This window comes from Acromyrmex echinatior, chromosome 6, assembly GCF_024713525.1.
Source record: "Acromyrmex echinatior isolate Ae372 chromosome 6, ASM2471352v2, whole genome shotgun sequence".
In the NCBI taxonomy this organism is placed as follows: domain Eukaryota; kingdom Metazoa; phylum Arthropoda; class Insecta; order Hymenoptera; family Formicidae; genus Acromyrmex; species Acromyrmex echinatior.
In genome coordinates, this window is record NC_141857.1 from 5,096,488 (window position 1) to 5,110,894 (window position 14,407).

The 14,407-nt window shown below is 36.3% G+C and overlaps 2 protein-coding genes across 4 annotated transcripts in view; one reads left to right on the plus strand and one right to left on the minus strand.

Annotated features, from left to right (window-relative positions):
- The window catches only part of LOC105153991 (Wnt oncogene analog 2), a 61,261-nt gene that overhangs the window by 34,455 nt on the left and 12,399 nt on the right, over positions 1-14,407 (plus strand). For all 3 annotated transcript variants that reach the window (XM_087406911.1, XM_087406910.1, XM_087406909.1), the window contains exon 2: positions 7,086-7,306. In XM_087406911.1, coding sequence (XP_087263037.1) covers positions 7,086-7,306 — 221 coding nt within the window. The remainder of the gene's footprint in view (positions 1-7,085; positions 7,307-14,407) is intronic.
- LOC105153990 (uncharacterized) overlaps positions 1-14,407 on the minus strand; it is a 36,954-nt gene that overhangs the window by 9,075 nt on the left and 13,472 nt on the right. Inside the window, exon 2 of the mRNA XM_087406918.1 lies at positions 261-336. Within this exon, the coding sequence (XP_087263044.1) occupies positions 261-336 (76 nt within the window). The remainder of the gene's footprint in view (positions 1-260; positions 337-14,407) is intronic.

Here is a 14,407-nt window from a genome sequence, read left to right on the forward strand (position 1 = left end):
ATATAAAATTCAAATTACAGCAACGCTTAAAATAGTCAATGTTTTAATGAATAATTATTATTATGTATCAATGACATTTTTTATTCGTCTTTCGAACAGATATTTATTGAAATAACTATATCATTTCCGAAAAAATCTTTATAAGAATAAACTTTTATAAAATATTAAAAAACTTTTTCTCTAATTATTTTCTCATTTTAAATCTTCAAAACAATTAAAAAAAAAACGAAAAGGAATTTTATGCAAAAAATAATACTCACCACAAAGTTCCTCCACCGATGCCCGATGTCTCTCCAAGACCTCCTCCCCCTCTCCAATTGTCTCCAAATCGAAGCTCTGAAAAAAACCAAAACATGATTATTTTCTTCTTTAGGTTTGAAAAAAGTAATTAAATTTTTATTGAAGTTTTTTTTTTAAATTATCAGCTATTAGATTCATAATCAGCTATATATAATCAACTATTAATTTCATAAGAGCGATCATATCAGCTATATATACAATATAGGAAATCTGGAGGATTCAATAAGCGCGCTATAAATATGAGAATCAGATACGTAACGATACAATTTGCCGCGCGTGTATAAGCGTGTACCTGCTTAGCGCACTGACCGCTAAAATAGCACACGCAGTTTAGCGGTAACAGCTCTGACCCACGCATATACAACGTATTCACGGCGAGCAACTTAGTAAATTCTTAATTCTTATCTACGTGTATCGCGCGCGTGCATTGAATCGTCGAGTCGGCGACGATCAAGTCGTATCCATCCGCCGACTTATCGCTATGGATTAAACTTAGATCAGCGTAAATCGCTGTAACTTCATCGGAAAAGCGCGATCTCCGCTAATTACAACTATCACGACGAGTCGTCACGTATACGTTTCCCACTTCCTTTTCAACTTTCCTGAGCACGAGCGCCGTAAATCTTACGAGAGAGAGTTCGATAAACGGACGAGTCACTTGCATCACTAAGCGCAGTCGATACGATGAAATATAGCGGTTAAATCGACGTATTAAGATAAGTACTACTCTGGTTTAAACGTAAGCAAGTCGAGGAAAGCAATAAAAGGTACCGAGATAAGTTGAATCGTGAGGTAAGGCGATTAAGAAAAATCTATGTGCTTCCCGTGTTTCATATCAAACGATTTCGTGAGAGAATAATTACGAAGCTAATTAAATACCATTAACGTTACAATCTTCAATCACGCCATACGTTCTCCAACAAAAAAAATATTGATCTCTTTTTGAACTTTTTTCGTACCCTCGTATATACGCAACAACAAAAAAAATTTGGATGAACACGGGCAATTACAGATCTATCAAGAAACGATTATCGATGACTCGTCGATGACTCGATTCTTTGAACCGCAGGGAATCACTCTATCGGAGGATCGTAGGTCGATCCAGTAACATTGTAAGTCACGTCCCTGCGGCACGTTTAATTCCATAGTAAGAAACGAGAATGGGCGTATCGAATCTCGACGAAGTAGTCATCGTAACCAGAGCGAAAGCATTCTGAGTATCGTTGTGGCGAGCACTATTGTTGTGCAACGAGTCAGACCTATCCCAACGAACGTACATGTACGACGGGGATATACAGGAACGCATTTATTTATGAATCAAAAAGTAATGATAAAATTAAGTAAATTAAAAAATCTATCTCTTTTCTCTCTTCACTTTTAGTGAAAATTAAATAGGAAGTAATAAAAATGAAAAAGATACAAAAGTATATTGTTTGACGTGTTCAATTAATACTTGTAATGAATAAAAGATTACAATGTTGACCTTTCTGAGATTGTTTATTATAGATTTAATTGAACGGGTATTATAAAGCGTAAATCCGCCCCTGCAGGTATTCTTCCAGCGTTTTCGATTAGTCACGGCATATCGAGTACTCGAAACCCATTCGCCATGGACCGTCGAGTTGAAATCTCGCCAATAAAAGGAACTCGGAGTGCGTTACGCATCTAACTAGCGACCCACCGGCCGAGGTGTCTCCGTAAAAAAAGTGTTTCAAAGATTTCATGTCGGATAAGCGTCCATCACATTGTGAATCCCTCAGACCCACGGCGGTGTGTATCTCGAGTGTCTTTTTGACACTGACGGACAAACGGACAAACGGATAAAGCAACAATGGCTCGTTTCGAGCGTGAAGTTGAATGAATTCTGTCAGAATGACAATCATTGATACAGCGTTGCGCAATGAAACATTATCTCTCAAGTAAAAAAAAAGCATGCAATGGCATTTTTCAAATGACTTGGAGAATTCACAAGTTTCATGAAGAAGAGAAAAGGAAGATTGATTTGAAATTAAAATAAGTTGAAATATATTTTCTTAGATAATTATAATTCTTGGATAATTAATTCTTCGTTGAAGATTGTACATCGCGACCTCCACATTCTCGTATACAGAGTTAAACGTACATCATTCGCGACGCGGGAGAGATTTCACATATCTCGTATTTGCGATCGTGAGTCATGAATCTGCGGACTAGATAAGGGAATGATACATACGTCTTGTTCCTCATAGATTTTATGATGGAAAGAACGTGTCAGAACTGACAATAAGGTTTTTATAAGTTTTTATAAAGCATTTTTTTTAGCAAGAACGTGACAATATATAAAAATCTATGCAAAGGAAATAACGCAAAGTGAAATAACGCAAAATCTAAGAGAGAATGTAATTATATCGATTAACTTTGTACTCAAACAAATCATATTGTTCTTCTTAAGTATTTCGAAACACCTATTAATAAGGCCATAATGATAAAACAATAATAATTACAAAAATAATAATTATAATTTTTAATCACTCCGTGATTAAATTGATAATAGAAATACAGTGATCACAAATAATCTTCTACTACTTTTATAAAGATTGATTTTATCGTTAGAATATTACTGTCACACTCACTCTAACATTTACTAATATAATTAACACGATTTATTTTGCAAATATTAAAAATGCACAATATACCGTTTGATTAAAACAACGTGTGAATGATAAAAGATCCTCGATATAATCGCATTAATTAAACCGAGCTTGCTTGGTTTTATCCAGCTACGTCAGATTTTGATGTATAGGGACTTCAGCAATTATTAAGTCTGCTGCTACCTCTTTCATTTTCCTTTTTCCTAAGTATACCCTGCGATAAATGCAATTGATCACTCAGATAGTATTTATCCACGCCTTGCAATATCTCCTTACAATGTAAGTGAAACTCGAAAAAATTGTGACTATCTATTATCTCGATAACTAGAATATTATTTGAAAAGTTTACACTCGGCTTTTATCATACATAATTATCAAAGGAATTTTCTATTATTATAAAATAAATTATTCATTTATTTATTAAATTGAATCTCTCTCTCTCTCTCTCTCTCTCTCTCTCTCTCTCTCTCTCTCTCTCGATTTAAATTTTCGTCGGTAGTTTTGTTGTTGCCGAGAAGGCGAACAATTTTTTGTAAAAATAGAGATTTCTTCGCAGTTTTCATTTCTACAAGGCGCACGTAGTGGATGACCATTTTGCAGATACCATCTTCGATATCATCACACAAGACATTATGAAGATTTACAGTTATTAACGTAAGCGAAGCGATGCAGCGTTGTATTATACCCAAGATTCTCGACTACGGAACCCCCGCGGTGTCATACGCTATCAAGATATCATCGAAGCAGAGCGCCAAGGCGTGCACTACTGATATTCTCGTATCTATGCATCTTTCTATGTCAATTTCTATAATCTAGCGTGTAAGACAGCATTAGCAGATACCTATAACCACTACAGATTATTCGAGGGATTTGTGTCAAGTCACCCATTCCTATATGTGGGAGCAAAAGTAATAATAAAATCAAAATTTGCATTATGATTACGGGTATACTTTACTTTTTTTCATCATTTTGCATTCTTCAAGTTTTTAATTATAGTCTATTTTTTTAAAAATAATTTATCGCTTTAAAACTACATGATACACCCTTCCCTTGTATGCTGATATTATCTAGAAAGGCCCTCATTCTGACTTCTGCGGCTAACCACACAGAAGTTGTTTCTAAAAAATGTAACCGCGACTAGATGAATCAGTGGATCGTGACTCATACTATCAAAAAATGTCGGCGTCGAGAAATTGAGACGTGCAAAGTAAAATCGACCAGGGAATAAAACCAGATTGGAGTATTAGTATGCTTGCAAATATTGCGCTACATTTTAGATTATATATCATTTGCGAGCGTAAACGCGAAGGGGTTCAATATTTCTTACTCGAAAATTAGTCTTGAGGGAGTGCCTTAACTGAAACTAATAATGCTTAATAGGCTCTTTGCTACTATAAATTGATACACAATTTTCCACGGGAAAAGGGATAGAATATACGACCTCTATACACATGTATCGACGAAGGTATTTTAACGACAGCTTATTGATAGCTTATTACACAAAATATTACACACGTCAGCCTGATTATTTTCCCTCAGTTTTCCTCTATTTTCAAGGCATTCACATTCACATTTTTCTATAGTTCTTTAAAACGCCTGAACTGTTTGGAAGAAATTGAGTAATATTAAATAATTCAGAAAACGTTTCGGTAGTTGATCATATAAAAGCAGCACATTAATTATCTTTCGATATGAAGATAATTTACTTTGGAATATTAAATGTCCAATGTTGTCATGATTTTTTTACAGTATATAAACTTTTCTTAATTAAAAAGTGTATCTGTTATAAATACATCGTTTTAGAAAACAATTTAATTTCATTGGATTACAAAAACAATGTTTGAAAATTTGTAAAAATTGAAATAAACGGTACATAATTGGAATTGCCCTGACATCAACTTTAACGGTCGATGGCGAACGGTGCTGCGGAACCCTGTTGCAAATAGCACACCATTAGCCTCCGTATGAGACGGGCGTAATGTTATACATTATGCTCTAATGACTACGTGTGGATTGCTGCTGCGCATAAGTACGCGAGTCCGTTGTTCTCTTTTACTCGATCATCATACTAAAGACACAGATGCACTCTTCAATAATAGTCTTCAACATAATCTAATTAATATAATAATGCAAAGGACAATTTTTTTTGTAAAAGTTCATCAAAATATTTTCGAGCAGATATTTGGAAAGATTTTTTATCGTAAATAAAAATTCAGTCAAAATAATGTATACAACAAAGTGTAATTATCGATTTTGTTTAATCTTGTTTTTATTCTTATCACTCTGAAATGTAAATCCCTGTAAATAATTTCTCTTACTACTTCAACGTTATCTCAACTAATTTCATTTGTATAAAAAAATTCTTTCATATATTCTTTTACAATCATTTGAGAAATTTTCAGCAAATTTCATGAAAACTGAAAGCTACTTTTTTCGAAATTGTGTATAAATATAATAATACTAATTAGACTATTTAAAAATAAAAGTTGGAATATAAGTATAAAAATCATAAAAACAATTATTAATTTAGAATCGTCAATTTTTCTTCGTCAAAAGACAAGTGCTGTAACAATTCATCAGACATAATCGTGATAAAGTGCATCTTAACTAAGTAAGGAAGCAATGAAGACAAATGAGTAACCGCTATCACCTGTCCGTCCATGACATGCCTTTGGGGCATCGTCATGGTGCAACTCGTGTTTAATTAAGGTTAACGAGTAACGTACCTAGCACGTAATTAAGGAGAACGTAACCGCTTACGTTTAACTTTATCGCCTTCTAGCAATTGGATAACGTCAGATTTGTCTGCAAATCGCATCTCTAATTAATTTCTCTAGCGCATCTCTAGTTAATCCAATACACACAGCGACCATTGTCACAACGTAACTGGAATCAAATACATGAAGAACGAGCAGCCCCCTTCTCACTATCTCGTATTTATTATGAGAAATGACGTGGAGCGTTCTACTCTTTCTTTTTTTTTTCCATCTCGGCAAGCCCCTTGCTCGATTGCATCTTCCCGTCAACGAGAAATCATGAATGCGCATGCCAAATCTTTGAAGGGAACGATGACGGGATCCCTCGCGTCAACGTCTTTCTCGTTTATGCCTCGCGAAAGCGACGTGACGAGGAACGAAATCCCTCCGGGCGATTTCGGACCGGCTCGTTTTCACGGCGGCACGCCATCGCCCCTTCTTCTCATGTTCGTCGTCAGGACATCTTACAGATTGTCCCACCACGTGGCCACGAGGAGAGATTCGGCGGCCACTGCGAGATCCAGCGCGATGCATTCCAATGCAAATATCTCTCGCCCTGGGGACACGGCGTAATCGTCGCAATTTCATGCTTCTCAGAAATTCAACCTGCTCGCCTTACATCTCCTCTCTTCTACGATCCTTTCTGAAGCCTGATACTCTCTTACCTCATCCCACCCCGACCCAGTACTTGATAACTCACCCTCGAGTACTTTAGAGCGCCTTAATATTTCATTGCTGATCGGGAAGGAATAACAGAATCGTAAGTGGTTCGTAATGAAGGGTATATTTATAGCTCTTTCGGAATGATGGATGAATCGCACGATTTTATAAATCATCTTCAAAGTGATGTATCGGTCTCTAGTCTTTCTATTATTCTTTCTTTTCTTAAAAAAAAGAGAATTAAAAATACAGATAATCACTTTTCTTAAAGAATACTTAAGAAAAACGCTATAGGATATAAATTAAGCAATGAACCAGCAGGAGACTGAGAATATCAAGTTTCAGCTTGTCATCGAATCGGTTTTAGCACCTGTTAACCGCTCCGTTTATAGTTTACTCGTCAAGATATCGAAGTTAAGGCGGTAAAGATAAATCGTCGTGAAATTTTTAATTACTTTTCATTTGCTTCTTAAGAATTTTTTAATGCAAGTTCTCGTTTCTGATTTTATTTAACAAAAACAAGATATGTTTCATGTTTCCCATTTACGAGAAAAAGGTAAACATAAAGCTAGATAATTATAATATCTTATGGCAACTGTTAAAAATCCTTCCTCTTAAAAATACAGACTCTCGTATTAAAGATTCTCGTATTAAAATAGTTTCTACACGTACATCGAAACATTTGGTTATTTATCTTCTCACACGTATGTATTTCTCACGACGGATCTCTTTATTCCAGGGTGGTCGGAGCGGTGGTGGTCGGCGCGGCTGTCTGCAGCCGCATCCCTGGATTGGCGAAAAGTCAGCGCGAGCAGTGCAGAAAAGCGCCGCACGCGATGCCGGCGGTGGGCGAAGGCGCCGCATTGGGTCTGCGCGAGTGCCGGCACCAGTTCCGACATCACCGTTGGAACTGTTCCCACGTATCCAACGATCAGGTCTTCGGCCACGTGGTGGTAGTGGGTAAGAATTGTTCTGTCACCAGCACTTGGTATTTATTACGCCGCGTAATATATCGTGGATGCTACATACGTATAAGATACTTGTATTCTTCGCTCCGCGAAAGGCTCTCCTACCTGTGTAAAGTAGTAGGTAGCAGGATGAAATTGCGCAGTTAACGTTTCAAGTATCCGCAATAGAAACGCTGTGCAATTGAAAACGTAAAAAAAGAAAAGTTTGGATATATGAGAATCCGTCACTTGAACGCGCGCATAAAGTAGTATAGCTTACTGCCTGTTATGTATCAGTAAGTCGCGTACGTGTTGGAACATCCAGTACATATATTACGAGTTAAAGAAGACACATGGCTGTTACATCATTCCCGCATTCTATTAGACTCGCACTCATACCGCACTAATGATCTTTTCATTAATATCCTCGTACTTTGTCATCAATTTATTCATTTACATTCTAAACGGTTTTCTGTCATTATAGAAGGTTCGACGATTAAAAATATAATTTCAGAACTAAATTAATAAATTCTCCATCTATTTTACCATGAAAATTACTACTCTCGTGTAGTTATTGAATAATTGATCAGCGATTGTATATTTAATTCTTTCATTTATTCTGCTTAAATAAATCAAAACGGACATTATTCACATGCATAAATATTTTTAGAGCTCATAGTTTTATTTTAAAAACTAATAAAAAAATAATGTTTGGTAATATACATTAATATTCAGTAATATATATTCTTATATATCATTTTTTTTCTTATTTTTTTAATAAAACCAATAAGAATGTATTAGTATTCCAAAGATTAATGGTAATATTAAGCCAATATTCAAAACCTCACCCAAAAATCACCTTTGATAAAAATATTAAACTCCTTCATTTTTCTCTTGAAGCTCAAAATCGAAAATTCTTAAATTAAGTTCTATTCAGATCTCTTTAACGCTAATTCGAAGAGACATTTTACGGCAGTGCTGTGTCAGAATTTTTATAGCGTTAGAATTTTACGGATGAGAGACGTGGTAGCGCATTTTTATCACTATGGAAATCAGAGGAATGGCAAGTGGTAGTGGACTATACATACATACACATCACATTCCGGTATAAAATAGGGTCTGGTTTCTCGTGTTACCATTTCATCGTGACTACAACTTGCACTCCAAGTACATAACTTATGTTCGAACACCAGGTTTATCCTGTGTCCTTGGCGATTAAAAAAACTAATATTTAGAAACATATTTAATATACATATATATTCTTTAATATATATGTTCTTCCAAATCAATTTTCTAAATAATTCTAAACTTCAGTATTCTAAAATAAGATTAAACTTGTACAATCTCATCGTTATTTTATCTGTAGTTAAAAGAGAAAAAGTCTCTTGCAAAGTATAATTATTTAAAAATGTGCTCGATATATGAGCAGACATCTTTAATCGTTTCTTAATTTTTTATGAGGAAAGGAATAACTTAATATCAACAAGCTGCGCATCGTAGTGACAGATCGATTCGATGACAAACGACGAAATATATTCGAGAACAAGATAATCCCTGAGTGGAAGCTGATATGTGATCCAAAAATATTGTTAAATGCGACACATTTGTCATCTCGGCATTAAATATTACAAATGTGAGTCGAGGGGATAAATGTCCCACATCGAAGGAATATCACTCAGTTATATGTATAGCGTGTTACATCTCGAGATGTCAGACCTCGTCGAACCTTTTAGATTTTAAAAAGAAAGAATACAACTAAGGGAAAAATTTCCATTAAAAGAAAAATTAATTACAATTGTAATAATTTCTCTGAGAGACCAAGATATTTTTTATTTTATTTTTTTTCCATTTCTAATAAAAGAGCTTTTAAAACGTCCTGTATGCGAAGAAGAGCAGATGTAACAGCGCGGCGCTTCGTAATGGTACAAGTCAGCGATTTTTCATGATTAACCGAACGGATTAAACCACCGAGGTAGAAGAATCAGAGAAGCTTGGTAAATACAATATGATTTACGACGCGCAACGAGATGATCGTACTTTGTTATCCGTACTCTTGCCATTGTACAAGCCTCGTCTGTCATCATCGAGAGGCTCGTGGGTGACTTCTGGAATTCCACGCTGAATAAAGTGCGTATATATACATTGTAAAATCCTGCTAAAGAGATTGGAGAGAACATTATGATTACGTGAGATATTTGCGTACGTCACAAATATGTATGCAACAACTAATTACGAGTTTAGCATTTTAATTAATGACCATCACTGCCTTTTTATTAAAGTTTACACAAGACGGAGTGCGTTTTGTAGACGTGACATCGCGAAAATACGTGTAAATATTTATTAAAATCTTTACTGTTGTCACATCAGCAAATTGAAAATGTCATAGAATTTAAAATCGAAGAAAACCCATACGGTATGTTTTTTAAAAGAGCGAAAACGTTTACGTACGCTCGACGACACAGACGCAAAGCAGAGAAAGAAAATAAGCGGCGACGCGAGGAAGTCGGACGAGAAATAAGAAGACCAGAAATTAATGCGCAAAAAAGTATAAATAACGCTTATAAGAGACAGTGGGAGAGAGGATACAAGATGGAACAGGCAGGGCGGTCAGTTGCTAACTTAATTAGTGAAATTAACGGGGCCGCTCGACATGCCGAAGCTAAATGCAGCGATATATATGCTTTAAAATATTTTCCTGCTCTTAAAACACTTGCATTATGTATTCTATGTAATTTGCGAGCATATGTGTAGAAGCAGAGAAGTCTCAAATTAAACAAAGTTCGATTGATACATTTAAAACCGCATCGAACAAAATTATCAAACAACATGGAGATAACCGTCGAGTCGTGATTAAGATTTATGTTGCTAATTAAAAAAAAAAAGCTATGAATGAACAGAATATAAATTTCTGGTAGCATCGTACATAAGCGTTCATTCAGATCTTTGAAGATAATTCTTATTTATTTATATCGTGAAAGAAAATTAAATACAGATGCCTTTAGGAGTTTATTTCTGAATGTCAAAATATTTTTAAGATAAACATAAATTCATGTCATTTTTTTCTCCACCTGTGATTCAATTACAATCGCGTGTCGTGCGTGTCAAATGTTAATGATATAACGGATACGATTGTAATTCAATATAATTAGGTGCATCGATCGATGTCGATCTGAAAACTCGTTACGACGCTGCTCAAAGCCGAGACGTCGTGGCCCACTCAAATGAATTCTCGTAGTGAATACATTTTCATAAATTAGGCAGATTTATCTGGGAGACTTTTCGAGATCCGAGGAAACGTAGGCGGCGATCGTCTAATCGTCTAAATGAAACGACGTAATTAAGAGATCCATTACGTGGACGATGGACCGTATATTATCCGTTGTAAATCAAGCGAGAACGTCGTTCTTGACCCATCGATGTCATCACGAGAAATTACAGAGGGATTTCCCCTTCTCTCTCCTCTCCTTTACCCTTTCTTTCTTTTTCTTTCTCTCGTTTATTCTTCCAATAATTAAAAGCACTCAGCTGCTTATAGCAAACGAAATCTTCCAAAAATCGTTATCTCGTCAAACTGTCGTTCTTATCAGCAAGTAATTCCATGCGAATACCTGCGACTCGCCAAAGGGTTAATATTATTTCGCGCATGACAACGTTATTCGGACAGCGTAGCAAACGAGCGATAAGCGAAAGCGGGAGAAATAGCCGAGTGACAAAGAGAGCGCGAAGGAGCTGATGTTCGTACGAGACACCGAATGTATCCTTTTCTGCTCTCCCTCACTCTCCCACCCTATCAACCCTTGGATAACACTGGCGAAGATACTGCATTAATGTAGCGTCCTATCAATTTCTGTTGCAAACCTCCTCCTCCTCTTCATCCTTCCGTACACTTATATCCGCTCTCGCGCTTGTACGCGTTTTTTTCATTTTTTTCAACTTCTTATCCGTCTCAAATAACTGGACTGGCCCACACTCGGCGCTCTGGCATGGACACACCTACCTACCTGCGTCTACCTGCCTTTACCTGTCTTTACCTGCCTGCTCGCTTGCCCGCTTGCCTACCTTCTTCTTACCTGCCTGCCTGCTTGCCTGCCTGCCTGCTTGCTTGCCTGCCTGCCTGCCTGCCTGCCTGCCTGCCTGCCTACCCGCTTGTCTGCCTGCCGGCTTGCGGTTCCTCCCCTGGTGCACAGTTGATGCATTCATTCTCCTGTTCCGCGTCCATGTATACTCATATTGAGCTATATCGCGTCGATGACCGTGCGAAATAGCGCACATGTCGGGTTCGACACACATACGCACGCATGTACAAAGTAACGATGGTACAAGCAATAGAAAGCACGATTTCTTCGTGCGAAAAGATGTTCAGACAGTAGAACCTTTTTACTTTGTTTTGAAAAATGTTAGTTTTGAAAATTGAAGATCAATATTTATTGAGGAGACTTTAAATATCTGCACTATAAACAATAAGAAAAAAGGCTCTATTATTTTTATAATAGAGCCTTTCAAGGGGCACGCGCGGATATATATTGTATTTATTTTTTATATATCGTATTTATCGATTAACTAGCTTTCACAAACTAATTATATATAATAATTATATATAATATCGCGCGACAACGCGAATCGATTTATCTCTGTCAACGTTATCTTACCGCTAATTTGCTCGATAGATTGTTTGAGAATTTGCCGGCTTGCAGAAATATCCATGGAAAGTAAATCTGGCATGTACAATACCTATATATCTACTGTCCAGTGAAATAATTAGATTAGATAATGCGTGCGAGAGTGTCTACAGAGAAAACCACTGAAAGAGGAGTCGTTTTCAAGAATTTACGGTCGATGTTGCTGCATTTCTTTTACGATATCCTTCGGTTATTCTCGGAACTGATATTTATTCAAAATCAAATTATGTACTCGGGTCTGTTTAAATAATTACGAGACTGCGGTCAATCGTATACTTATGTATCTGACTACGTGATTACGTTTAAAATAAACTTGGACGCGTCGCACGCACAGTGTAACCATTATAATTCGCCGTTATTAGCAATTTCGATTGTATACGTGTAGATTTGTAATAGTAATTGACTATTAGATATTGCCGTGTGTAGGAAGATGCAAGATAAAATTCCATGTAAAACTAAATGGGAGTCGTTTTCTCTATCATCCGAACTAGTGCCTGGCGATGATTTATCTGCCGAAGGCAGAGAAATGAAGGTGCGGCGGGATGACGAACGGGATCGATATAATTCAGCGTATTTTAGTGTGGAAAAGTGCCAACGGCAACCGGCACGGTGGATCCCAGTATGGATTGAGTTATGGACCGGTACGCTGGGGTGCTCGCTCTCGAGTCCCCAGAGGCTCTCACCGTCTGTGGATATAAGACCTCTTTAAACCGTATAAAAATAAACTAGTTAATAAATTAATATATCGTCGGCCCGTATCTCTTTCCCCGTTGACCGCTGCTGTGGACAAGTGCCTCTGCGAAAATCGCCAACGAGTCGACCGGGGCCATTAATAATGATGTGCAAGTGAGTCGAGAGAAAGAGATAGATAGAAACGAGGACAGAAAAAGAGAGAGAGGGGGAGAGGGAGGGGGAGGGAAGCAAGACGATGAACTCGCACAGATTGTCGTTGCTGCCCTTCTTATTAAGATGTAACCGGTCATCGGAACGGTGTACGATAAGTACCTTCCAAGAAAACGCTCGAAGAGTGGCGGTTATAAGATTATTTTTTTCGGTTCTTTCGATAACAGGTACTCAATCTTCACGAGTTTCGCGCGGTTTGTAATAACAAGCGCGATGATACCCCGCTCGTTTACAATGTCACGCGAACGTCGTGAGTAATTCTATGCGCGAGTCTGCAGCCCCGAGCAATATGTGTAAGGGGTTTAACCCTCAACCTTGTCACGACAAGTTTGCATGATACTTTCAACTACAGTAATTAGTTGTTGAATTTTCAACGCTATTCTCTATACCAATTTCGCTACTTGAATTCGATTTCGCTGTATATCAATTCCAAAAATAAAATTCTCTGAAATGTATATACACAGGAAGAATGGTTTTTGAAATACACAAAAATTTAGTTAGATGTAGATCTGAAAATAATTTTGTTGATTCATTAAAAGAATCATGCAGAATGCTTAAATATTAATAATAATTAATAGCAAAAAGTTTTAATATTTTAACAACCAGTTTGAGCATCCTGCATAATTATTTTGATTGGTCCAAACAAAATTATTTTCAGATTTGTTTCTAGCAAAATTTTTAGATTTTATTATAACAAAAAATCATTCTTTCTGTGTGTGTATGTATGCCTTTTTTTATTTAATAAACGTTTCTTTATATCATTTTGATGTTAATGTAAATTCTTTCATATGAAAACTTGATAAAACTTGATAAAACTTGATAAACTATCTAGTTTGTGACATGTGACGAAATATTGAATTGGAGGTCAAAGTTCACTATCGCCAAACGCTGCAAAATGTTGCAGACAGGGACCTTATTGCTAGATACATGTAATGTACCTGCTCACACGTGACATGGTGAGAGTCTTGTGCCACGCTACGTGTACATCGAGCACACGAACAGCCATAAATCACCAGTTTAATGTAACTAACACTCTAAAGATACAACCACGGATCCTCTAGACTAACTCTGATACTAGATGCGACCCCCCGTTGTTTGTTGCGGCTCGCACGAGTGTCGTGCGCATAATATGACGTGTTAAATACATTATATGCCTACATGACAAGAATCTTGATCAATGTTTTTTTAATATCATGTCTACCACGTGTATCATGTCTATATCTGCCGATACCTGAAAATTACATAATTTTTTTTAATCACAGGTTTTAAAAACCTAATAAAATTATATATATATTCAGGATATTTAATGACAAAATATAGATATTGATATTTAACAATAATAGATTTATATTATTTACTTATAATTGCAATTTAAGAAATAGCAAATGATTGTAAATTTACAAAACAATTTTGGAACCTTTCAAAACTTAAGAAATTTAATTTTAAAATTTTATTAATAAATCTTAAAAGCATGAATCGATAATTACATGAAAAAAAAAATCGTGCATAATTATTTGTCCGGGGATCAGTCA